Raw genomic sequence first — 23351 nt, 5'->3', positions numbered from 1 at the left:
GACGGCTGTGATCCTGAACGGGGCTCGGCCACATGTTGGCATCTGCAGTTCGACAGTAACGGCAATGCATCGGAGCCTGCGACAAGGCATTGAGCATGAGACGGCCCATGAATAAGCTTAACAAACTTGTTCCTGGTCCTTCTGGCCATGCAAGACATACGACCCGAGAGTCCGAGAGGGAGCTCACGGCCAGCACAGTCGGGAACAATCCCGTGCATGCAGAGCCCTCCCTCCTAGGCTCCTACCTTACCCACAACACCTTGTCTATATCACGCCTCGCACCGGATGTGCATCCTGCAAAGCGCAAAAAAAAAAAAAAAAAAAAAAAAAAAACTCTTCTCCTCCCGAGGACGAATGCAAACGTGGTGTGACGGTACGATGATGAATGGCAACACAGCCCGGTAATGGCGAGACGCAGGAGACAAAATTTCAAAATCGAAGAACTTTTGCTAACCAGGCCGGCCGAGCCGTTGCTGCATAAGGGAATACTCGGTTCACGCTTGATGGAGAAGCAAAATCTTGTACGCAGTGTGTGATGACGGTGGTGTGCGGGTGAGACACCCAAGAGTGCTTGTGGAAGGCCGAGTAGTTGATGAGCAAACAATTGGGTGAGTTCTAGATTTCCAACCGCATGAGGAGGAAGGCGCGAACCTTGAGTGTAGACAAGGAAGCAGTGAGATGGAAAGAACATAAAATGCGCGTGGTTTTCCTCGATTCTTCCCATAGATTTCGACCATCCACAAGAAGATCATCCATCCATCCGTCTACACTTCTTTAAAACAAAAACCCCGGTTGACGATTCCAAATCTGCCCATCATGCGCTTTACTTCGATTGCTACCGGTGTCTTCTGCTTCGTCTCCTTGGTCGCCGCCCAGCCTCCCAGAAACTCGCCTGCCGATGCGTGCTGCTGCTGCGATATTAGCAGCAACGTCATCAGCTGCGACCGATCTATTCTGAAGAAGGAATGCGTTTGTGCTGCCGTTGTGTGCCCTGCAAATGCTCCAACCGTCTACAAAGACCGCCATGCTCCCCCTACCACTGCGGTCAAGAAGCCAAATACTCCTCCCGTCCAGCAGACTCGTGCTCCCTCCGTGGAGAGGAATGGCGTGCCCGACACTGCAGACGCGTGCTGCTGTTGCGATGTCCGCCAGAGCGTCATTAGCTGCTCTCGTTCCATCAGCAAAGAAAACTGCTTCTGCGCCGCCGTCATGTGTCCTCAGGGTGCCCCCGTTGTCTGGGCAGACGACAACAAGTCGGTTTCCAACAGGGATGCTGTTCGTCCTCCACCATCTCTTCCAGTCGAGAATCTCCCTCCTCCTCCGAATGGTCCTGTTGCCAAACAACCTACTCCTGTGGCTACCACCGAGGCTCCTCACGCCATTCCGTCTACCAAGGGCAAGCCTCCTGGCTTGAACGACCGTTCCAAGAGATTCGTTACTGTCACGAAGCCGGCTCAGCCTAAGCCCATGCCTCTGGGCTGCGTCGCGCCATCTTCTGCCACTGCCCGCCGGTTTAACTGCTGTTGCTGCAATCCTGGCAAAAACCAGATGGTTTGCCAACTTCGGGAGCAGCAGGACTGCGTCTGCGCCGCAGTTGCGTGCCCAAGGGATGCTGAGACTATCCATGTCCAGCCTCCTGTGTGCACCAGCATCTAGGTCCGGTGCTGAATTTGACTACTTCGTCTCTCGAGGCAACAAAAAGTACTGTTACTGAGTTGGAATGGAAAATAGAGAAAAGTATTGATTGTGTTTTTGTTACACGAAACCGGTCGACAGCACTCCCTTAGGTGAAACACGGCGGCATCCATGGCTGGTTCTATTTTGAGATTAAGTTTGTAATGTACGTAATGAAGTTGAATTCTACGTCGTTTTATCATATATATCTCGCAGTGACATGCTTCCAAATAGAGGCGTAACGCTCCCGTTCCAACGACTTGCAGAGACGAGACGCAAAAGTTCCTATACCGTATGTTGATTAATACTTGTTGGTTGAATAGTGCATCGCTTACAGTTTGGTGCGTCGTATGATTGATCCATGCCACGCAACGACAGCCTCGGTCTGCCCACGGCATGGGTCATATATCAATGTCCCCTTCCTGTTCCTTTGGACCCTTGATTCTCTAGTCTCAACTGTTAGCTGCCAGTACAAGAGCAGAATAAGACCATCAATATTGTTACCAAATTAAAAAGACACCAATTGCAAACTACAAGTCGCAAACTCCCAACATGAAATATTCAAACATCATGGCATTGGCAACACTCACAGCGGCAACGTCGGCCGCACCGCTGGTCAGCAGGCCGTGCTGCTGCTGCGTCCCGCGGGCTCCAGAGCCGGTTTGCACCATGATACAGCTAGGCAAGGGGTGTGCCTGTTTGCAGGTTATGTGTGAATCTGCTGCTATTGCGTGAGGGTATTGGCAGGACCGGAGGATTAGAGCGGCCGACGGGGTGCGGCTCATTGGTTTTGTGTGAATGGTGTCGGCGTCACGGCTGTGGAGGGAGGCTTGGATCGGGATCAAGGGTTTGGCATTTACATGCCGGTAACGTGCGCGACGAGATTGATAGGTACATTGTGTCCAGAGCAAAAGTAGCCTGTTTATGACTGTTACGGGGTCGTGAGTATGATGTGCCCGTCTGTTCTCTGCTCACGAGCCGCCGTCTTCTAGTGATGTTTGTCTGACCGGGCCTTGGGATCGTCGGGAATAACTGCCATGGCCGATGGAGTAGCCCCGGGTCCGAGTACGGGCTTCTCGGTTCGTTTGCAGTGATTGGCGGATGGGTGAAGTAATACAGGTGTAGATGGCGTTGGTGGCGGGACAAGGAGTGGCAATGTTTGAAGCCGTCGAGGTTGGAATGTCGTTACGGGGGCATCCAACACGCGCCCACCCCCCAATCTCATGTGCAACGCCATCATGAGGCTCTCCCGCGCGCTGGCCGACTACAACGATGGATTCGCTCCCCGGTTTTTGCATATAAGCCCAAGCCTCTCCGCACACGCGCCCTGCAAGAAACCCTCCCGTGCCCCGGGCCGTGTGATGCGTCACTGACGTCACTCGACGTGGATCGGCGACAATGCCATGTCATTACTCCACGCGTGTAGCAACCACCGCCTGCCAAATAGCTTGGTAAAGCTTGGTCACTTTTTGTTTCCTCGACTCGATGAACTATTTCTCTTCTCTTCTTGTCTTTTTTGTTCAACAATCCCGTCCTACTTTGATTTGCTTTCAGGCCAATTCCCCTTGTCTGCTCACTCACCGTCCCAATATCAAAAACACTACATACTCACTCTCACATGACTGAGGTGAACGGAACAATGGCCGAACAAGACGACCTGTCCAAGATCCTCGGCCCATCCGCCACCCGCGACGCCGTCCCCCAGCCCAATGCGACATATGTCATCCTCGACCGGTCCTCCGGCGCCGCCATCACCATTTTCGAAGGCAAGATCCGGCTGGAAAAGGACATTAGCCGCGCGGGGAACTGCTACTGGCAATCTGTGGAAAAGGACGGCTGGCTGGGTTTCCGCGAGACGCAGCTGGAGAAGTACTTGGGGCATGACTTTTGGTGGAAGTTCACGGCGGAGAGTACCGAGCACAGCGAGTACGGGTACTTTGTGCCGAGGAGGCATGCAGATGGGGGATATGAGTTGCTGGCGCCGAGTCTGGGGAAGCTGCTGCACGTTGTTGCTGGGGAGGGCGGCGAGCTGAGGGCCACGGAGAAGGGGGGCACGACGTGGGAGTTTGTTAGGGTTGATGGTGGTGATGAGGATGGTGATGATGACGCTGAGGAAGAGGAGATGAATGGAGTGGAGGAGCTGGCTGAGGAAGAAGAAGAGGAAGAAGAGGAGGAGGAGGAAGAGGGAGAGGAAGAGGAAGAAGAAAAGGAGGAGGAGAAGAAGAAGAAGTAGTGACTTTGGAAAGGTTGGGAGGAACCCTATTAGTGATGGCATTGGTGGAGTTTACTTGCTAGGAGGGCCTTTACTAGGTTCATCTCCAACATATTTTGTACTTATAATCCTGCCATGATGGGTGATACCCGGCATGGAAGGCGTTCCTTTCAGAATCCCAGATAAATCTGGGGAGGTTGCAACAATCACGAGCTGGGTATAGCTATGATACACAAACCTTTCAGCACATGTCTGATATCCAGGCAGTGGTGAAGCATGGGATTGATTGATCCTTGGATACAACATGGTTGGATGAGACACATCTTTGCTTTGCCGCCAACGCCAATGCCACATAACGCTGAGTATGATCGCTTTTCGGTAGATCACCTTGTGCGCGAGAAGAGTATTGAGGGCCAACTCCTCGCTGCTTGTGCCGCCGTAAATAACTTATACAAATCATCTTTTGTACAAATCATCTTTTGTCGACATCATGTACGAGACTCGAGCATATCTTCATATACACGGTACGTTGAAGCCATCATCAATCTTCTCCCATGGACCGCCACCATCAGGCCAAATAATTTACCATTACATTTGCAGATCCGCTCTCAAAACCGTCTACAGAGAGGAGATGGAGAGTCCCAGCCTTTTGTGTGACTGCCTGTTCTTGTAAAAATTTTTTTTGTGGTCGTCTAAGCACTACTGACTGGCTGAGGGCCGAGAGCTGAGACGGCAGAAACAACAAGCATCCCCGGGGCCCGGGCACTGCAATTCATTCATCTATGGCTGTTGCGGCTTGGAATCACCGTTTCGTACAAGTAGGAGGAAACTCCTTGATGATTTTGGTTGCATGAAGCATTGTCGATGCGGAATGTTAGGACTTTGTCCTCTGAAGCACACGTAGGATTTGCACCCATTCATGCCCATTCACAGCATTTCACTGCTTCCGATTCGTGCAAAATAGCCCTTGGGATCGGGAGATGACTACCCGTTTTGATATGACGTATGATGCCCTTTGAATTTCACGGGCCGCCTGGGATAATTGGTTCTCGCCTTCCTTCAGCAGTATCAGACTTTACGAATTAGTGGCACGCCACCAGATGACTCGGCTGGGACTCCAAAGAGCATCCCGCCAACGTGCAATTGCCCCATTATCCGGCCGTCAAGGATCGTGTTTATCCGGGATAATTTGCTTCCTGAGCTGTTGCAAGCAGACAGCGTTCATCGTCACGAGAATGTGCGAGACAGGGTTGGGTCCAACGGTCTTCGGCGTTTCCAGGATCTTGCGAGCTGATGCATTGAGCATATTTTTATATGTCCAGAGCCTATAATCATAGCCTTATTGTCAACAGTGAGGCATCGCCAAGTACGCTATATTTCGATGAAGATGAAAAGATGAAAACCTGCCATCCACAACCCCGGAGACGCCCCCCACCCCAAGAGAACCAAAATGTACGGATTGTTCTTGATTGCAGACCGAGGCCCCAGTTGCAGTGATTGCCAGTGGGGTGTTATTTGACGCGCTAATTGTCATTGAAGCGACTGTGAGAAAGCAGAAGATCACAGATCAAGAGGGGATTCAGCCTGCAATTTCAAGTGAAGAGCAATCAGGGTTTACGATTCTCGGAGTCCTTTGAGAACATATTGTCAAGTTCTTTCGGCACCGAATGACGGGGCAAAAGCATTGGAATGGTCCAGCTAAACCGTCAGAGGCTGCAGAAGAGATCACCTTGAATCGAACTGCGCCCGAACGAGGAGAGGCAATGACTCGGAACGGACCCATCCTTAGCCTCGCAGTGGTTAGTAATCTGAGAGATCAACAGTCAGGGATCATCATTGTGGGAAGGGTTGTATCGTACGGATGTATAAAAGTGCAAACAGAAGCCGGAAGTTTGTTTGCTACCCAGTGTGATCACTCACCAATGTTTGCTCAAACTATTTGTCCCATGTTCAAGACGGCAGGTGGGCGACGAAGTTCCCCATGACCCCAGAGTCACAGCTTGATGCAGAATGCAATTGGGTCTAACGCCAATTTGTTCCTATCATGAAACCCGCTGCCTGCCGCAATATTCAAGGTAATCATGACCCCTGCTAGCGAGAACCACAGTGTCTCAGCCGGCCAACTTTTCTCCTCCTCTGTCGTGCTACCTATAAGCCATGGCAGGCGCCGGGAGGAGACCAGCGGGAACAAATTATCGATGAGGGGGCAGCTCGTTGGCTCTCGCCAAGAACGGAACGTCGATACTTCCGGGACAACATTCGTCGAGGATGAATTTATCTGTACTGGCTCCACCCCCGACCGCTAACGACAGGGCTATCCTGGTCCCCCGATTGCCGAGGGTTGCTTCGTGCATATCTGTTGTTTTATTGCACAGGAGAAAGTCTGTGAAATGCCTGTGATCTGTCAAAAGGCGGAAGAAATCATATCCAAGCTTGTGGCAAAACTCTACCAAATCATGGTCCCGCTCCGGTCAGCAATTTGTGCCTCGACGCCCTCATCAGTAGGATGGAGTGTCTGCTAGAAGTCATAAGTCGCCTTCCACCAGTGCCTGCTGGAGCTGCAAGTTGTTGTCAGAAGACGGCGTGGACAACTCGCCTTCTCCAGATCGATATCCTCCGGCGGATTGCGTTAGGGCAGCATCGTCTCCTTATCCTGCAGCATATCATACTGAGCTGCTGCGAGACAAGTGACAATCCTATGTAAGCTCCTTGCGGGACAGAAAGGAATAGTGAAACTAGCTGCACGAATGTCATGATGGGAATGTATTATTGCAGCTGCATCCTTCATTGTAGTCTCATGTGTCCAGACCTGGAGCCTCCACCAGACGAACCAAGCGTGGTCCCGTTGGTCTTGATTATCGACTTCACTTGAGAGCCACAAAATCCATCCGAGTAAAAATTGGAGGGCCTCGGCTGAAAATCGACCCGCAAAGCTGAGCAAATAGCGGCACTAGTAAATGTTGATAAGTAGAGGCAACACCTCTCTGTATTGTTGTCATCGTCATTACAATTCGTATTAAAGGCGCCCATAACAGACACAGAGGAGAGAGCACTGGTAGTTACTAGGGAACGGAGTTTCCCAGTAGAGTGTGGCCGCGGAAAAGGCCTGGCTGGTTGTCAATGTAGCCAAGACGCGACAGCACTAAATCACTGGAACCTTCCGAAGCTTCGCCGGCCGTCGCTTCTGGCAAAGACTTGCCTGGTCCCTGTCTGTTGATTTTTAGCACATGGCTCTGCGTGTCTTCCGCTCTCGAATTTTTCCCTCCCTGAATCCATGATGGCGATGCCGTAGTAGTACATGGTGTCTCATGATGTCCACACTTTGATTGACTCTGGCTTCGCTGGCCAGCTTCTCAAAAAATTTCCCGAAAAGGGTCAGCAGTGACGGGGCCGAAATACGGAGGACCTTTTGCTGGGGGGGTTCGGTGTCGCCCACGAGACATGACGACTTGTGGATCAGCGATGCATACGGAGTACATGAGTCGGTTTTTGAGTGACCAACCATCCTGTCCATCAGTAACCAGCTTGGAAATAGATGCGCGTGAGTATATAGTTATATGGACGATGTGGCCGATCTGTATCAACTAGTCAGAGGTTAGGGACCAGACGTCAAAGATCATTCAGACGCAACCTAACGTCAGAGAAGCACAAGGAAATACAATCGTGCCGCAGTTGATTTCAAGAGTACCACATAAAATATTGCCGTGACTATTTGGAAAAGAAGGGTGCATTGAAATGTGTTCGAAAAGTCGTTCGCCGAGCCAGCCAAGGTCGAGTCCTGTGATAGGTTGCAACACATTACAGCGACAGCCTCGCACACAAATTATTGCGGGAAGGCGCAATCGACTGCAACTTGGTCTTGCTTGCGAAATGCGGACGGTGCGACGTCTGGTAAGGCTGAGACGGCACTTTCTCAACTAGCAGCTAGAGAAAATGCTGTGACACTCCTTGAAAGGCTGGATATCGACAAATTGCCAGTCCTCATCAGTCTCGACGCTTCGATAACACTTCTTCCGTACGGAGCATCCCGCCTTCTTTCGGTTGGCGGCAACGCATCTAATACTTCATGATAGACAGGCATCTTATCGCCGATTCTCTCGACCGCTTGACTGGTAACCGCATAGTGGGTGGAATGCCGGTCAGCAAGGATATTCGTGCTTACGACTGGCTCCGCAATTCGACATCCCCTAAAGGAAAGGCAAGCAGCTGGCAGGATGACGGGAAAGCAGACCGCGTATTATGTCCTGCTGCCATGTTCTTGTTTAGGTTCAAATGTGGTCAGGCAAGCTAACCCTGGGTTGCTTGGGCAGGCAGCCTTTCCCACCCTCCCTTCGACAATCGTGTCAATGCTTCCGTCAAGCTTCGAAATCGAAAACCCCAATTCTGCTTCGTGGGCAATGTGCCGAGTACTCGGTACACTCCCCTGTTCGTTGGTCGTGTCAGACTCAGCTCTCAGCTCTCTCTCTACTTCGAAGTGGCTCATATCAGACGACCAAAAGATCTCCGATCTCTTCATCCACCTCTTCTGCCGGGACCAGACCACTGCGCCTCGAGTGTGATGCATTCAACCTTCGGACCCCCCAGCTTGGCCTCGTGAAAGCCTTCCAGGCCCTCCCTCACGGCAGGCGTAGATGCAACACAAGATCAGGCCGGCCCCCGTTGGCTGGTGCCACAAACTGGGCACCACACAATTACGCCGGGAATCATTGAGCCATTCAGCGCCTCAGCGACAGCCTGTCTCATCCTGTCTCCCGCTTGGACTAGCGGCTGGTTGCAGGCCCCAGTCACACAATATTAACACGGTTGTACCACCAGGTTCGGCACCCTCGGGCGACAGCCGGGCCTGGCCCCATTCACGATATCCAAACAGACGTCGCAGCGACGGCCGATACGTACAAGCAAGCCACTTGACCCGGCGAGGTCCAAAGCACCCTGTTCCACTTCCAGCGCAGCTCTGGCGCGCCGCAGACATCGAGGGTTACAATAGGGCGAGACCTAGTTAAGGCCTGGTAGCCAGAGTCAGTACACTTGAGCACTGCCCGTCGCACTGTCGCTCTGCCCCAAGCCCAAACTCGATTCTCTCAGGCCAATGCAACGACTTCTTGCTTTGTTTCCCGACAAAATCTGGACTGCCCTGCCCGGACTTGGCTTCTTCTCTCCTCCTTTCCCCTCCTATCCCAGCCCTTATGACTCCTATAATAGGGAACAATCGTCGCCCGTTTTTCTGCATGCACGTAGTCACCTCGATCTGTCTTCATCGTCGTGCGTCCTCATGCCTCACTTCATGCGCGATACTCACTGAGCGCTCGACATCGTCCTAGTACATGGATCCGCCGCCAGCCCCCGATGCTGACGGGCAAGAGGCTCCCACAACAGCAGCGTCTGCTTCCTTGGTAACGTCCGGTATTGCTACAACTGTTACTCCTCCAACAAAACGTCGTCGTACCGCCCCAATTCTGAGCGATTGTTGCCGCACATGTCGACTGAGAAAGGTAGAAACTTCTCGCCCATTATCAAGTCAATTTTGCGCCTTCTTGGGTCCTTTCGCCCTCATTAACGCCACCATGTGACCAGCGGACATTATCATGCCATTATACACCTACCTACTCCAAACGCCATATTATATGACAATTTTCTGCATTCTATCCTGAAACAAGTGCTTAATTCTCTCGCGTGAAATATAGCTATTTGTATTGGTATGAAGGCTTTGCTGATAGATTTGATGTCAACAGGTCAAATGCTCTGGCAACCCAGGAGATGGGCCCTGCACAAATTGCGCGAGACTGGATTTAACATGCAATTTTGCCAACACGGAGGAAGATGAAGAGGCTGCAAGTAAGCTTGTACCCTACAGTTTGAAACTAATAGGCGTCTCATTCTCAAGTAAGATCTCTCAAGATGCGCTGACTAGTGTTAACTATAGTATCAAGAACAACACCATCTCACAGCCATACAGAGGCCGGCACTCTAAGGAAGAGGGCACAAAGAGCGTGCAGCCAATGCCATTCTCACAAAACTAAATGTTCGGGTGATTTACCACGATGTAAGAGATGCGAAGCTGGCGGCTTGCCTTGCGAGTATACGCCAGCGAAGAGAAGGTTCACCAATGTTCGGTTCCAAAACGCAAGCAATGCGGCGGGGAGTTCCAGCAAAGCCAATGATGCTGCCGAGGCAAACTTGTCCACTTCGGGAACCGCCAGCAGGTCAGACACCGTTACTAGTCCGACATCGAGTACTGGAAGTACCAACCATGATCATTTTGCTCTAATAACAGAAGGTTCAAATTTGACCTCCGAGTATGTTGCCTCCAGTCACAGTCATTACACCTCAGGCTGCTAACACCGTTGATGTAGAGAAAGGCTAGTACGTCGGGATACACTCTTAAGGCACGTGGACGCCTACATGGACAACATGTACTGGCTGCCGTGCCAAGGGTTTTTGCACCCAGATACCACCTACAGAGAAATTCAGGAAGGCACATTTGACCCCGTTGTGGCAGCGGCCGTGTGCGGAATCACGGCAGTTTTCGTGAGCCCCAGCGATTCTGGTGGCGAGTTTGGCGTCAAATGCAGCGCCCATGTCGAAATGTACCTGTTTCAAAACATTTACAAGTTCTCCGACGATCTTCTAGTTCTCTTTGCATTAAGCATCACGTTCAACCTTATTCGTGGAGAATTTGCCAAGCTTTGGCAATCCTTTGGAGTCGCCTCGAGGCTGATGCTAGGTCTACGGGTCAACTGGGATGTACTGCCCCAAAATCAAACGTTTGCTCAACAAGAGTGTTTGCGACGTATCGCTTGGCAGCTTTTCTACTTGGATCGCATGCTAGCGGGTGGGTATGAAGAGTACATCTCTTGTCGTGCCGAAAATATGCAAATTGCCTTGCCATGCTCGGAAGCAGCGTTTCGAGAAAACAGACCAATCAATGCCGAGAGATTGTATGACAAACCTGGAAATCATCCTAGTACCATCAATTTACATGGGTATCAGCTTCGTCTTATTGATTTGCGACATCGTATACAAGTGTAAGTGGCTTTGGTATATGCGCTGAAATCCTAGCGGGGGAAGCTAATAACCCATTTGCGTCCAGAACTACGAAGCGACTTTGCAGCTCAAGCTCTCCATCGCAGTCGCAACTCGACGCGTCAAAAGTAATGACTGACATTAATAGACTACAAAACGAGTTGACTCGATTCCATATGTCGTTGCCCCCCGAAATTCTTCTGAGTGATCAAACCGTCGCTAAGTATATGGCATCCCCCGAACGAGCCGGCTACGTGTTTCTGCACACTCACTTGGCCGTCAGCCATATCGATTTATACCGGTTCTCATTGCCAGGTCAGAGGGACAAGGTGTCGATAGAGATTCTCCGCAAGCTCCCGAGGGAATTCATAGCTCGGTCGCAGAAACAGGCAGTCGCTCATGCAATGTGCCTAGGCCGCTTTTGCGATGCAATTCAAAACGAGGTTGACCAGATGCATGATACGGGGAAGCTCAAGCTTGCGGGCGATTATTCCACATTTCAGATGTCAACCCAATGCGTTCGCGTTCTGTTAGTAGCTCTGCAATATGGGCTGTACCGAGACATCGCCGATGTTACGACGGCACCATTATGGCGGAGCGTTGAGGTCGACGAGGCGCATATTCGGTTTCTTATCGACTCGGTTCAAAGAGTTACCAGGCCATGGTGTGACATATTGAACGTTGCACAACAGGCGGTGCGTCTCCTTGATATGTTTGTTCCATGGGTCTTGTCCACTAACCTTGCCTTGACATGTAGTACAACCACAACGCGACACTAGTTGAAGACTTCAGCAAGACACGTAAAGTAGCGGACCAGAGAGCTGCCGAGAGCATGTTTGGGTCCAAATCCGAAGGTTCAAACCGCTTACCAGGTCCTGACGCTATTCTCGAGAGCATCGCCACCGGCAAACCCGAAGAGTATCACAGACGAATGGCCTCGCACAGTCCTTCCGACTCGACACGGTGGACTGGATCCCATCCATCACCGCCAGCTCCAAACATATTTGCCCCAAAGGCTGGAACTCAAGCAATCGAGGCAAGTCAAGGGGATGCTGCACCAGGGATCCCACTGTTCCTTGCTCAAGCCAGAAATAGAGCTGGCAGTGCTACACCAGATCCGCTTACGTACGACGGTGAAAACTCTTTGATGCCAATGGGAGATTTGGATGCTGTGCTGCCAGACACAAACCCACTTATGAATGTCGAGGGCGTGCCTATGCCAGGGATGCATAGCGGTGAATCCATCCATGTTTCAACAGGCGATACCGCAACCAAGTGCAGGCTTCCTAATGGCACAGCAGAGCGTGTTTGGCGGCGACGTCTTTATGGACCATTACATGAACCGACAACACGGCCAGGGCGGTTATTCACAACCTCCTGGTGGCTATTAGACGGAGACAAGCACTTATTCACCCCCGCCAGACACAACAGGCCCCTTGGACAGACTGAATGATGATACACCTGGTTCTGAGGGTGCATCCAGTGGGCAATTAGATGTACAAACGCCATCCAACCCGTGGAAATTACGTACTATGTGTGTGTGCGTGATGTCTGCATACTGGCGCAGCATGCCATGGCACATGGACAACTACAACCTCACGTCAATCGTGAGACCAAACGACGTACTAATGGCCAATAAGGTCGTCCATGTTACAACTCGTGGTCTAAATAATTTGAAAGGAATGCATCTTGAACAAAAGGACCCTACGCCCCGACCCCAAGAATCGTCGGGGTACTCGGGACAAAAGTTGCACTACTTTACTGCGTTTCTTTCTTATAGAATTTTTGCGTTTATTTTTGTACTTTTCACAAGGAAAGCTGGGCCTATTCTCCTGGCGTTTGGTGAGAGATGCTACGACGGATTTTTTCCTGCGCGTACAAAAACGAACTCCCATATATGGCGTACATATGGTATTGATGGGATGAACTGGCGTTTTTTGCATATTGTATACCAACACTCACTTGGCGTGATGTATCTTGAGCCAAACGCTTCTAATACACATATTATCCGTGAATGTCATCACGTTGTCCATGTCGGACCTTGCATTCACGAACCCGCCTTGTGACGCAGTACATGACTACCTAGGTAGTTGCCATTAGTTGCGCTGAGACGGGCCAGGAACTTGACGCCATCTGCCCCAGGTTGTCTTGGCTGAACCAGCACACAACCCCGTTCTACTTGACCCCTCTCACGATATCGAAATGCACGGCCCAGAGCTCATCCTGATACCGTGCACAAGGGAACCAGCCAGCCAGTTTACTTGGCATGGAAACAAGCATAAGCAGGCAGCCACTATGCTCGACACAACGAAGCGCATGCAACACAGCTTCTTGCTTGAGCCTGAGGATTGCGAACTTGGGCCAGTCGTGACGGCGATGTTGTTAGCGTGCACGCACTTGTTCCGACACTGCCAGTGGGCACTAACATGTGTTTGCCACTTGCATTTTGCTGCTGTTCATGACGGCCTCGATTGAAAACAAACTTGCGCTAAGTGGCTGACAGGAAACAAAGTGGTTCGCCTTTCACAGTTCAAAGCATGGCTAAAGCCGTCTGCATTCCAGGGATAATGCGCAACTAGGGTACTTAGATGATAACTTACTTTCAACCTTAAAAAAATAAAAAAAATAATTTTTTTCATAAAAACAGTACATACGTAATTTGTATAATTATACACTATTGAATATACAACTATACCACATTGGAGGCAGTAGTTCCATGCCTGGCTAGAGCCATGGCCTTTGCCTCCAGTATTGTGCAACCTTCCGTCCGCTGTTGCTATATACTTGCCCGCCTCTTCCTGATATCAACCGTCCAATGGCTGCGGTTTCCTCTCACTAATTGACGTCTGGTGCTTGGGGGGCAGCCGATAACACGGCACGAACTTGGCTTGCCGCTTTGTGCCCATTTCTGCACCGCATCATCATTCACCAGTCATCAGTTGAGAAATTGAGTGTAGACCCTATAATCAACAGGAGACCATGTCGCGCGAGAGACCAATGCACCGGTATCACATCAGTTACACATACCATGACTATGAATGTGTTTTAATCGTAGAGTGTTTGTCGTTAAGTTACTTCAAGGTGTAAATCGCGAAAATGAGAAACAGATGCGAGACGATCCAAGAGAAACAGTTGCGCTTGTGATTGATCAAAAGGATAGAAGTTGCGGAACGCTTGTCGAGCAATGCGAAAGAGTAGCCGGTATCGAGTATTGTTTGCCAACTCGAGTCGTTTTATGACAGTCCACGTTGCAACTGTTGCCGGCAGCTTTTGCTGTCTTATTATTGGTGCAGTACCACAAGCTGACCTATGGCCTGGCAAGAGTGTCTTTGTGATTGGCCGAGACGTGAGAAAACGGGCAAAAAGAGAAACAAACCAATGAATTCTTGTCAAGGAAAGGCTGAGAAGTCGAAAAAAAGGATAAAAAGAAATGAAATGATCCCGCTCATTAAATTATTGGAACAAGGTCCGGTCCTTCTCCTTCAATCCGCCAATGTTATCCATGTCAATGGACTGAAACTGACCCTTGGACTCCTTCTCGTATGCTGGCAGTTGTTCTTCATGCATGGGCTCGAGACCAACAGCGGCGTTGTCACCAACACGCACCACTAGAACGCGACCGCTCTTGGGACGTCCATTCTCGTCATGTTCTTCAGGGAATGTAATATGGATTTGCGGAACGTTGTCGGGAGAATGAGGGGGCGAGTGAGGGTTTTGAAGCATGGGCTGGCCGTCACGGCCAATGTAGTAGACGCTCGACCGGCCATTGTGAGTTGTCTCGATGGTCAGGCCGCGGGGGTTGGTCTGCTTGACATCTTCATAAGTAGGCAGGGTGCCGTTGTGAAGATGCTGTAGGCGGCGGCGTCGGTGGAACAGGTAGAGAAGCGAGGCGAGGATGAGGGCTGCAAAAACAAGGCCCAGGATGACGAGCATTAAGTCAATCAAGTTATTCTGGCCGTCGTCGTTACGGCGGGAGATGGTTGAAAATGAACGGATGGCGAGCCGTTTGCTGTCAACGAGGAGTGACCTCCAGGGCTGTGTTGCAAAGTGTCCGTCGGTGGAAGGCATCGCGCTGCGAGCCGAGATAGAGCTCCCCTCAACGAAGGGGCTCAGGGTACCCCGTGTTAAAAAAGTGGGAGGCATGATGAAGGCGAGTTACTGACAAGGCGCTGCCGTCGATAATAAATGAATGCAAGATCTGTAACCAGCAGTCCATATGTTAGTAGTCCAATGTGCAGTACTGGAACAAGTAAAGCGCGAGGAGTATTGAATTTCTCGCGACCACTTGACGCTCATGATAGTGCAAAAATCCATTCCAACGATGGACCCATTGCCGCATGTGCCAACGACTTATCGCGGTGAGCAAGAGCAGGCGTGCGAGACAATCTGCATATATATGGACGTCCTGGTTCGCGTTTGGCGTTTGGCGGCGGTTGAAGGTCAAGGCCGTCATACGTAGCCCGTTTTGGCTAGGCCCAACCCGCCCTCCGTATCCAATATGTATCACCCCCATACCGTCCTTTGTCGCAGACGAAAAATAGCAAGACAAATACATAGCAGCGAATAGGGCAGCACGTAGATCAAACAGTCAAAACTCACGTCAGGTAAAGTTCTGCCAGGCTAGAATGCAAGAAGCCGATCAAGATCGAAATGCATTCATAACAATGACAAGCTGACGAGGGCAAGTTGTCTTGGTCGTTGGGACACGGGGTTCGTATTCGTAGTTGGTGAGGTTGTTACGGAAGGATTGGACGGATCTTCAGCTAAAGGAATGGAGCTGAAGAATCCAGAAGAACTTGTCAAAAGAATGAAACAAGCTCTTGAAAGAAGAGTATAACAGTTTTCAACAAGGAATGTCAGTAAGAAGAGAGCATAAAGGCTCGAAGCGAAGGGGCCTTTTGCTCCAAGGTTGCCCGCCAACAAATGGGTGCAGGAAATGTGTGTACTCGAGGGAGGAGAGGGAGAGGGAGTGTAGCGGACCATACGGAGGCGGACCATACGGAGTAGAAGGGGAAAGTAGAAGGGGAAAGCAAAAGGAGACGGCCAAGACGGCCAAGCCAGGGACAGGAGCGAACGACAGTGCCCGCCTGGGATACGGTGGCTGAGCGTCTACGGGTCTGATTGTTGATTCTGTTTTGGTGGCTCAGCGCTTCCATGACGGCCGAATCGCCAGATGACCAAGCTAAACCACTTCTGCCCCTTGCCCATGGGACGAAGCACACAAACAAAGAACGCACGACCGGGCCAGAACTGCTCTCTAGCCAGGCACATCCAGGCTTGGGCCCCAAGTTGGAAGGGGCGATGGATACTTTGCAAACTCCATATCCACAGTCAAAATGAGGATGACGCCTAAAATTGGGTCATCTGCAGGGGCCGCCTCAGCAGCCATTGGCTCCTGCTCGGCGTTTCAATCCCATGCAACCAATCAAGTCGGTTCCGTGGACGAGACCCCGGCTGTATTTTTCTTCTTGCTCTCTTGTTTGTGTCGAAGCCCCGGCCGCCAAATGGCATCAGCCATGATACGCGATGAGTGCACACAGAGTACTCCGTACGGAGTAGTGCTGGGCAGAATCAATGCAGTAACTCATGTTCGGCTGGCATATCTTTTTCTGGCTCGAATATGCTCCAACCGTTGCGTCTTTAATGTCGACGGGGTCACCACCGCTCTACATTTCATTCATGTATTGTAAATACAAAAACTCCGTAGCTTGTGCAAAAGCCTTCGATTATCCGTGCGTTACCCCTGACTAACGTGCGCGCTAAGCCAACTTTGGACGCGCACATCCGTCACCTGAATTGACCTGAATTGGCCCCTCAGGTGTGCCTGCCAACACCGCCTTTTCAGAACATCTCTACGATTCATAATTGAAGCTTGATAAAAGCTTGCATGATTACAGTACAAGATTCGATACCGGTTCCATTCACAGTACTCCCTCATGCACAATGCAATTCTCTTTCATGTTTTGTGCACTTTAGTCAGCGCCGTGTTATTTGCTGTTTTGGCGCCCGGCTGTGTGATTGGTAACTTGTCGCGTTGGACCATGTCACAGATGGCGTGACAAGGATTTAGCAAAAACGACGACACATGTCGTGATGACCACGAACTACAATACATCTTGTAGTCGAATTCAGGAGCTATCGACGGAACGTTCACGAAGGAGCTTCAATTTGTGCTTGGGTTTTGCAAACATTTGCTCAATTACTTCCGTCTCACAGGCTATGTGAGCTCCGATTATCGCACCGGCTTGCCTTGTCATATCGCGTCCGCCAGCAAAATTCAGGATCAAACATCGACGTCGACCGCCCCAAACACATCTGTAACACTTCTTTCCGTCCATTGTGCTACCCTAGAAGAGACAAACAACAGGTCGGCCCATTTCCGTCCCGTCTTTTCCCTCGGCTGAATTCCAAAACTTCATACAAGGCGTAATCGTGGACGTAGCTCCATCGGCTTTCAGAAATGTCCTTGAAACCACTTTGGCAGCGTGACAACCCAACTTGTCACATGTCCTATATGAACCGCATTTTACCTCTCCCCGGTGTGTTCTGACGCTGCCTTTTGTCTGTTCAGCCGACTGCTCATTGTGCCTCGCAAGGCAACACGTTGGTCAGTCACATCAGTTAGGACCGCTGAAAGAGTCCCTATGTGTTGCAAGGACTTGCAAATGACTCACCGTCCCTTCGCTCTCAAACCTCAATGCCAGAGTCCCAACTTCATTCACATGGGTCGTATACGGGGGGGTTTCTGTGCAAGTTTCTTACGTATCGCCGCCTTGGCTAATCCCAACCTACATGCACGTAGGTTGCTAGATGGTGCAGCATCTATTGTTGAGCTCAGCCGGGAAGTCTTATCCCGTGACCAGTAATACGAATTCCGCCATCATCTGGGGTTGGACTCCACACTGCACGCAAGGGGTGTTATGCAGTAAGAGCACCAGGAGGGCGTTGGATGCAACCCTGCGCCGCTCACGAACCTAGCCTAAGCTCCGGCTCAGTGCCAGGTCCCATCATGCTCTCTCCCTCTCTCTCACACCTGGTCAATAAATAGGGTAGTCAGTTAAATGTGTATACCATGGTGGATTGTAGCTTCAAATGCTACTCCGCCACTTTGTGACGGCGATTTGCAGAGGCTATCATTACATCCACTTTCAGGCATCACACGATCTGTCTAGGAGTGGTCTTACTGTCATGGTCTCCAAGTGCCGCGCGCGATGCTGAAGTGGGAAGTTCGAGAATCTAGATTCGCCCGGGTCCAGATAACGTGACTCAAAGACGCCTTCATTCGTCGAGTTCCATCTGATTTTGCTAACAAACACCGGAACACTTTCCAGGCGCACTGTACTGGGCAAAATGACCCGATCCTATTTCCCATTGACATGTCAATTTGAACATCTTTGGTTAAGGTGATACTTACCTGAGCTCACCGCACAACTGCCCTCTCACAGATATCGCAGATGTCCCAAGAGGATACGTCGGCCCGAACTAATATCATGGCGCCCGTCGTCGCAGTCCCAAGACCAACTCAACCGTCATGAGCATCCGCGTGACCAAAAAAAGCAGTTCCAGTACTAATTGGCTGAGATATTCATGTGCTTTGGACATCCCGCCGTTTGGAGTTCGCAGTAGCCATGTGTTTGTTTCTACATAAATGTTAGGCAAACGGGTGGGATTTCGCTGTTAGAGAAGAGGAATTCTATTCACCCTAGTGGAAGGACCCCATCGTTTGATACCGCGGAGAACAGGGGTACTATATTTGCCACGGTTGCTCAACACATGACCAAGAGCGTCTCATGTGTTTGGTATGCTTAGCAAATTGAAGGCTGTTCGCCTTTAAGACATGATCCATGCTGTACGTATATGTAATCGGAGGCTGCAAGTTACTGTGTGATAGATGATGAAGAAAATGTTGACTAGGTAGCCGGCGGAGCGGCCCATCAATTGTAGTGATGGAGACTCACAGTCAAAGTACAAGAGGGAGAAGGGCTGGTAAAACGTGGAGAGCAGTCATGGAATGACCATGACCGTTACAAATGATCGCTATGGTTAATACTATGACATGTATCAAATCATTGGCTGCGTTTACTTGAATTACCCGACACCGCCCTCGCCTAACTTTGTTGCTTAGTAGACGGGAAATTGGCAGCTCCAAGTCATGCGAGGGGGGCCATTCTATGGAAGTGATACGTGAATGAAGCACAACGATCAATTATGCAACACCGGAAGCGGGGTGAGGGACGTCGAACTCATGGTGAGTACAGATAAGACACGCACTTGTAAACCTTGGGAAGAGCCCATAGCCGCCATCATCTTGGAAAGCAGCCTATAGCCATGGGGAAAGCGGCTCGAAAGCAGATGGAGAACCCGGTGAATCGATGGCAAGTGACAAAGTAAATCCATGAGATAAAACAATAGGAAGGGCCATGTGGCCCTCCAAACTGTCACTGTGACAATCATGTAGTAACGAATGTGGCCATTTGTTGCAGGTTTTCGCTTTCTCCGCGAGGTTACAACAAGAGGTCATTGGAGGATTTCGGTACCATGTGGCTGTTTATCCAGACAGAGAGAGTTCAAGACACAACTCATGAGTTCCAGAGTGAGAAGTGCCGAGCGAGTATTTCGGATGGCAGCATTGAGCGCATAACTTGATAACCTCCCTTGTTCGCTTGTGAGCGGGACAGGCTTGATGCTGCCCAGGTGACCAACCATTCAATACCACAGGAAGGGTGGATGACTTAGTGGTTGGCCTCGACGTAAGTAGGTCGATTGAGTGGGTGTGTGGATTCGGGTAACTGACGGGCACCCGTACCATGTTCAGGTCGATCTGGCGATAATAGGTGCCATGTTGCCGCTTCTCCTTATTTATTAGTCCCAGAAACGCCGCCAGGGGAAAGGCCTCTGGACAAATCTGACCCCTCTTCGTTTGTGCAAGGGCCACTTAGTACCGCGCGATTCGATGCTGGGAGGGCTGTTGATGAATGCATTACAAATGTCAGCGTCGGGGTAATACTATGTGCAAGGTCGGGCCTCTCTTTGGCTGACCGTTGGTCATCTCTTCTTTCAATAGATCAGTCCGGAAATTCTTCATAGATTGGGCGGCTCAACAGATATGATGCTGATGGCCCATAGCGCGGGTCAACCTGTTTCGTTTCCATGTGTGTGGATGGGTGTCTTTCATGCGAGCGTGAGTGCGGTATGCATCTTCGAGGGGCTAGCAAGTGCAAATTTGTAGACTGTGTGACACGCATGGTCGAGCTTTGGCCTTGATAATGCATCAACGGTAAGTGCGCTACTTCAGATTCAGTCCATGCACGCTACGACACTTGAGTGGCGTGGTGGGTAGAAGACGTGGGAGAAATTGTTACACTCGTGGAGCAGATGGCTGTCGTTTCCATCACTGGTTAGGTCGGGCAAGTTTGTGGGTCATGCTTGCCTGACAGCTTAACCTGCCCTTTCCCGTTTAACATTGTGTGCTCTTGCCGAATCCGTCTGGAGATGCCAATGGCGAGAAAGACGTCGAGGACCAGATGATGGCCATACGAGGCAGATCCAGGTGGTTTGTTTCTACTTGAGTGCTTAATTTACCAAAAGTATGCCTTGTCTGTTTGATAAGCGCAGCGATGCTAGAATGCGTCAAAAAGGGGGGGATAAGTAGAATATAACTACCAGGTACGAGACCCCTCGGATTGCCCTCATCAGACCAACGGTCCCTGGCTTAGTAGGTAGGTATGTAGACCTTTGATGATGATGATGGTGATGATGATGACACATGATCCCACAACCGCCGAGTGCTCGGCTTGCACAGTTTGCTACAGGGCGTACGGACTATTGAAACGTCCAGACTGGTCCTTGAGTTTGTTTCTGTACCGTCTGGTGCGTTGTGCGTTGTGCGTCGTGCATCGCCTTTGCCCTCCATGTCACTGAAACTGTTGTCGTGCAATATCATTCCCACCCTCGGCCGTCACCCCGTTACACACTCTCTCCCTTCAATAAAGACGGCTTACGAACGATTGCCCGCCGCTTTGATCGTCTGCCACTCCTCTTGCTGTGTCCATATTCTCAGCGCCATCTGCCCATTAATCCCCTCCTCTCCGTACTGCGTACACTCGAACGCGCTCGTGGCACCTGGGTGTTGTGTTGTGCCTGTGCAACCAAGGAAACACAGTGACGGAAAGCAGACGGGAAAGCAGACGTAACATCAACACACGAGAACCTTCTCAGCGCTCCGTACTCTGTATGCCTACTACCTTGGTACCTAGGTACCTAGGTACCTAGGTACTATAGAGTAACTAACAAGTTCGATGCTGCCTGGCAGAGCCAAGAAGGGTCCTGCTACCGCCCTACCTCCGATGTCCCTTTGAGCAATTGGCCCTCCCATGTGTGTCTCGTTATCTAGTAGCCTTCCGTCTCATCATCTTTCTCGTTTCTGCCTCGCTCCATCTTGCTTAGAGGCGTTGATCAATTTATGCCCCCGCTTGTTCCTTATTTCTTTACACCAGACTCGACTCTTTTCTTCGTCTCTGGCTTCTCCTACCAGCCGATGCCTGCCAAACCCGCCCACTCCTCTCCACCCAGCGCGGCCGTCCTCCCTTGGTCGAAAATCTGTCTCGGCCATCATTCCTCGCAACTATTATCCCTGTACCGAAGGGGACATTTTCGTTCGACAGCGCTATTTTCCCGCATTCCCGTCTAGTTTGTCTCGTCGAGAAAGGAAATACTGGCCCCTTGATCGCGTTGCATTGGATCCGCCCTTTCTGGTGGCCCTGGCTCATCATCAACATACATCTACATTGCTCGCGGCGCCTCCACGATTTGTTGGCTCTCCTTCTCTCTTCCACCGTGACCAACATCGCTTTGTCTATATTTGTCCATTCGTCACAGTCACCGCACTGCAGTCGGCTCTTTCACTTATTGCCGCTCAGCTCTGGCCACGTATATTTTCGGCCCGGAGCTTGTGGTTGGTTTATATTTGTCCATTGCCGGAGACACCATCTTGTACATGTCGTCTGCAGCCCGCCTACTCTTACCTATCCGTCGAGTCAAACCCTCAACCGAAACATTCTGCTCGTCCATCTCGCACATAGTATATTGATCGATACAAAGTTTAATTTCGCGGACAGATGAAGGATTTTGACACCAACGCATCTTAAAGTTCGGCAGTCGGTACCGCTAAAACCTGGGAGGAGTCAGAAAACGCCAACAATCAATCTGACGGCGGGATCACGCACAGTCCCGGGTACGAGTACCACCAGGCCGTCACCAACACAGCACAGCACGTCATTTTTGCTAGTTGCTTTGCCCGATCTGTAAGTACTGGAAATTTACGCCGCACCTCCTTGACTTTGGCTTCCCCACCTCGGCGCGCCTCTGGCGACCTGACCTGGCTGTATTATTTCGATTTCGATCGCAACCACCGACAGACCTATGGCCCGGCCTGGTGCCACACACATCTTCGCATCAGCCTTACCAACCAAAGCGACGTGCTGGCCCCGGTTTTTTGTCTCCTCCACACTTGAGCATAATCCCAGCCCATTGTTGCCTCGTCAGAGCCAGCCGACACACTGATACAAGCTGCTACTCAGAAAACGGTGATCATATTATGTGAGCGGGAGCCCTTGTGCTGACAGGCCTTTGTGCGCAGTGCCTCTTGTTCCTTATGTGTTTTGATGCAAACCCATCATCATAGCCGATAAACGTCAAGAACTGTCCCCAGAGGCTGCGAAGCCGCCTGAGCTACATTTCTCATTTTGCTACGGAGTGGCTGTTGCTCTTTTTCTTTTTCCTTCGACACGAGAGCATCTGGAAAATTCAGATCTCTTGACGTGGCCTGTCGCTGCGATTCAAGAACCCCCGTCACTCTGAGATAGACGGCCCCATTGACACAAGTGAACCCGAAACAGAACAAAACCAAGCAAGCGACTCGCGTCGAATCACACTGTGGTCAGAGGATCAGAGGTATTTGGTCCGGCTTTTTTAATGTGACTGCGGCCGTTGCCTCCCTGCTCATCCTCGAACTTTAGAAGCCTGTCCGGCGGAGTCTATTTTGTTTTATATCTTTTCCTGTCCTTTATATAGCCCAGATACCCACCGAAAATCCGTCCTGTCGACACAACCACCTCGATCTACCACACTTGCACCGGGAAAAAATAATAATAATATGGCCACTTCGGTAAGTTGCGTCGATTACTTTGTACCGCCATCTCTATTCCCTTCGACCAGCCCTTTTTCTTCGCCGCATCGGGCCCAGTGCAGTGCCAGCCAAGCCAAACATTTGGACCCTTGCCGCTCATGCGCGCGGTGATGCTAGCGCCATGGGCCTCGACGTCAGAGGGGCTCGTGTGTCTCAAGGCTGCGCCAGACTAGCGCACGCGGAAGGGAGGCCTGGCAGCCTTGGATCGCCCGGGGTCAAATGGGCCAGCACATCTGGGACGTCGCCTCTGGCCTT

At 50.9% G+C, this 23351-nt stretch overlaps 4 protein-coding genes across 4 annotated transcripts; 3 read left to right on the top strand and 1 right to left on the bottom strand.

The window, feature by feature from the left end:
• Positions 1–816: 816 nt before the first annotated feature.
• J3458_007052 (uncharacterized protein) lies at positions 817–1656 on the top strand (the record flags this gene model as incomplete). The annotated part of the gene is made up of 1 exon (XM_007808538.1): positions 817–1656. One exon carries the CDS (start codon positions 817–819, stop codon positions 1654–1656), a length of 840 nt encoding a protein of 279 aa, XP_007806729.1.
• Positions 1657–3292: 1636 nt separating this feature from the next.
• J3458_007051 (uncharacterized protein) lies at positions 3293–3907 on the top strand (the record flags this gene model as incomplete). The annotated part of the gene is made up of 1 exon (XM_007808539.2): positions 3293–3907. One exon carries the CDS (start codon positions 3293–3295, stop codon positions 3905–3907), a length of 615 nt encoding a protein of 204 aa, XP_007806730.2.
• Positions 3908–8771: 4864 nt separating this feature from the next.
• J3458_007050 (uncharacterized protein) lies at positions 8772–12300 on the top strand (the record flags this gene model as incomplete). The annotated part of the gene is made up of 7 exons (XM_066119176.1): positions 8772–9378; positions 9461–9721; positions 9810–10182; positions 10240–10911; positions 10977–11604; positions 11667–12158; positions 12208–12300. The coding sequence occupies exons 4-7, from the start codon at positions 10289–10291 to the stop codon at positions 12298–12300; spliced, it is 1836 nt and encodes a 611-aa protein (XP_065975813.1). The 5' UTR covers positions 8772–9378; positions 9461–9721; positions 9810–10182; positions 10240–10288.
• Positions 12301–14362: 2062 nt separating this feature from the next.
• J3458_007049 (uncharacterized protein) lies at positions 14363–15052 on the bottom strand (the record flags this gene model as incomplete). Its single annotated transcript, XM_007808541.1, has 1 exon — positions 14363–15052. The coding sequence occupies one exon, from the start codon at positions 15050–15052 to the stop codon at positions 14363–14365; it is 690 nt and encodes a 229-aa protein (XP_007806732.1).
• Positions 15053–23351: the final 8299 nt, after the last annotated feature.

The sequence above is a fragment of the Metarhizium acridum genome (assembly GCF_019434415.1).
Source record: "Metarhizium acridum strain ARSEF 324 chromosome Unknown scaffold_72, whole genome shotgun sequence".
In the NCBI taxonomy this organism is placed as follows: Eukaryota; Fungi; Ascomycota; class Sordariomycetes; order Hypocreales; family Clavicipitaceae; genus Metarhizium; species Metarhizium acridum.
This window is presented reverse-complemented; position numbering and strand designations above follow the sequence as displayed.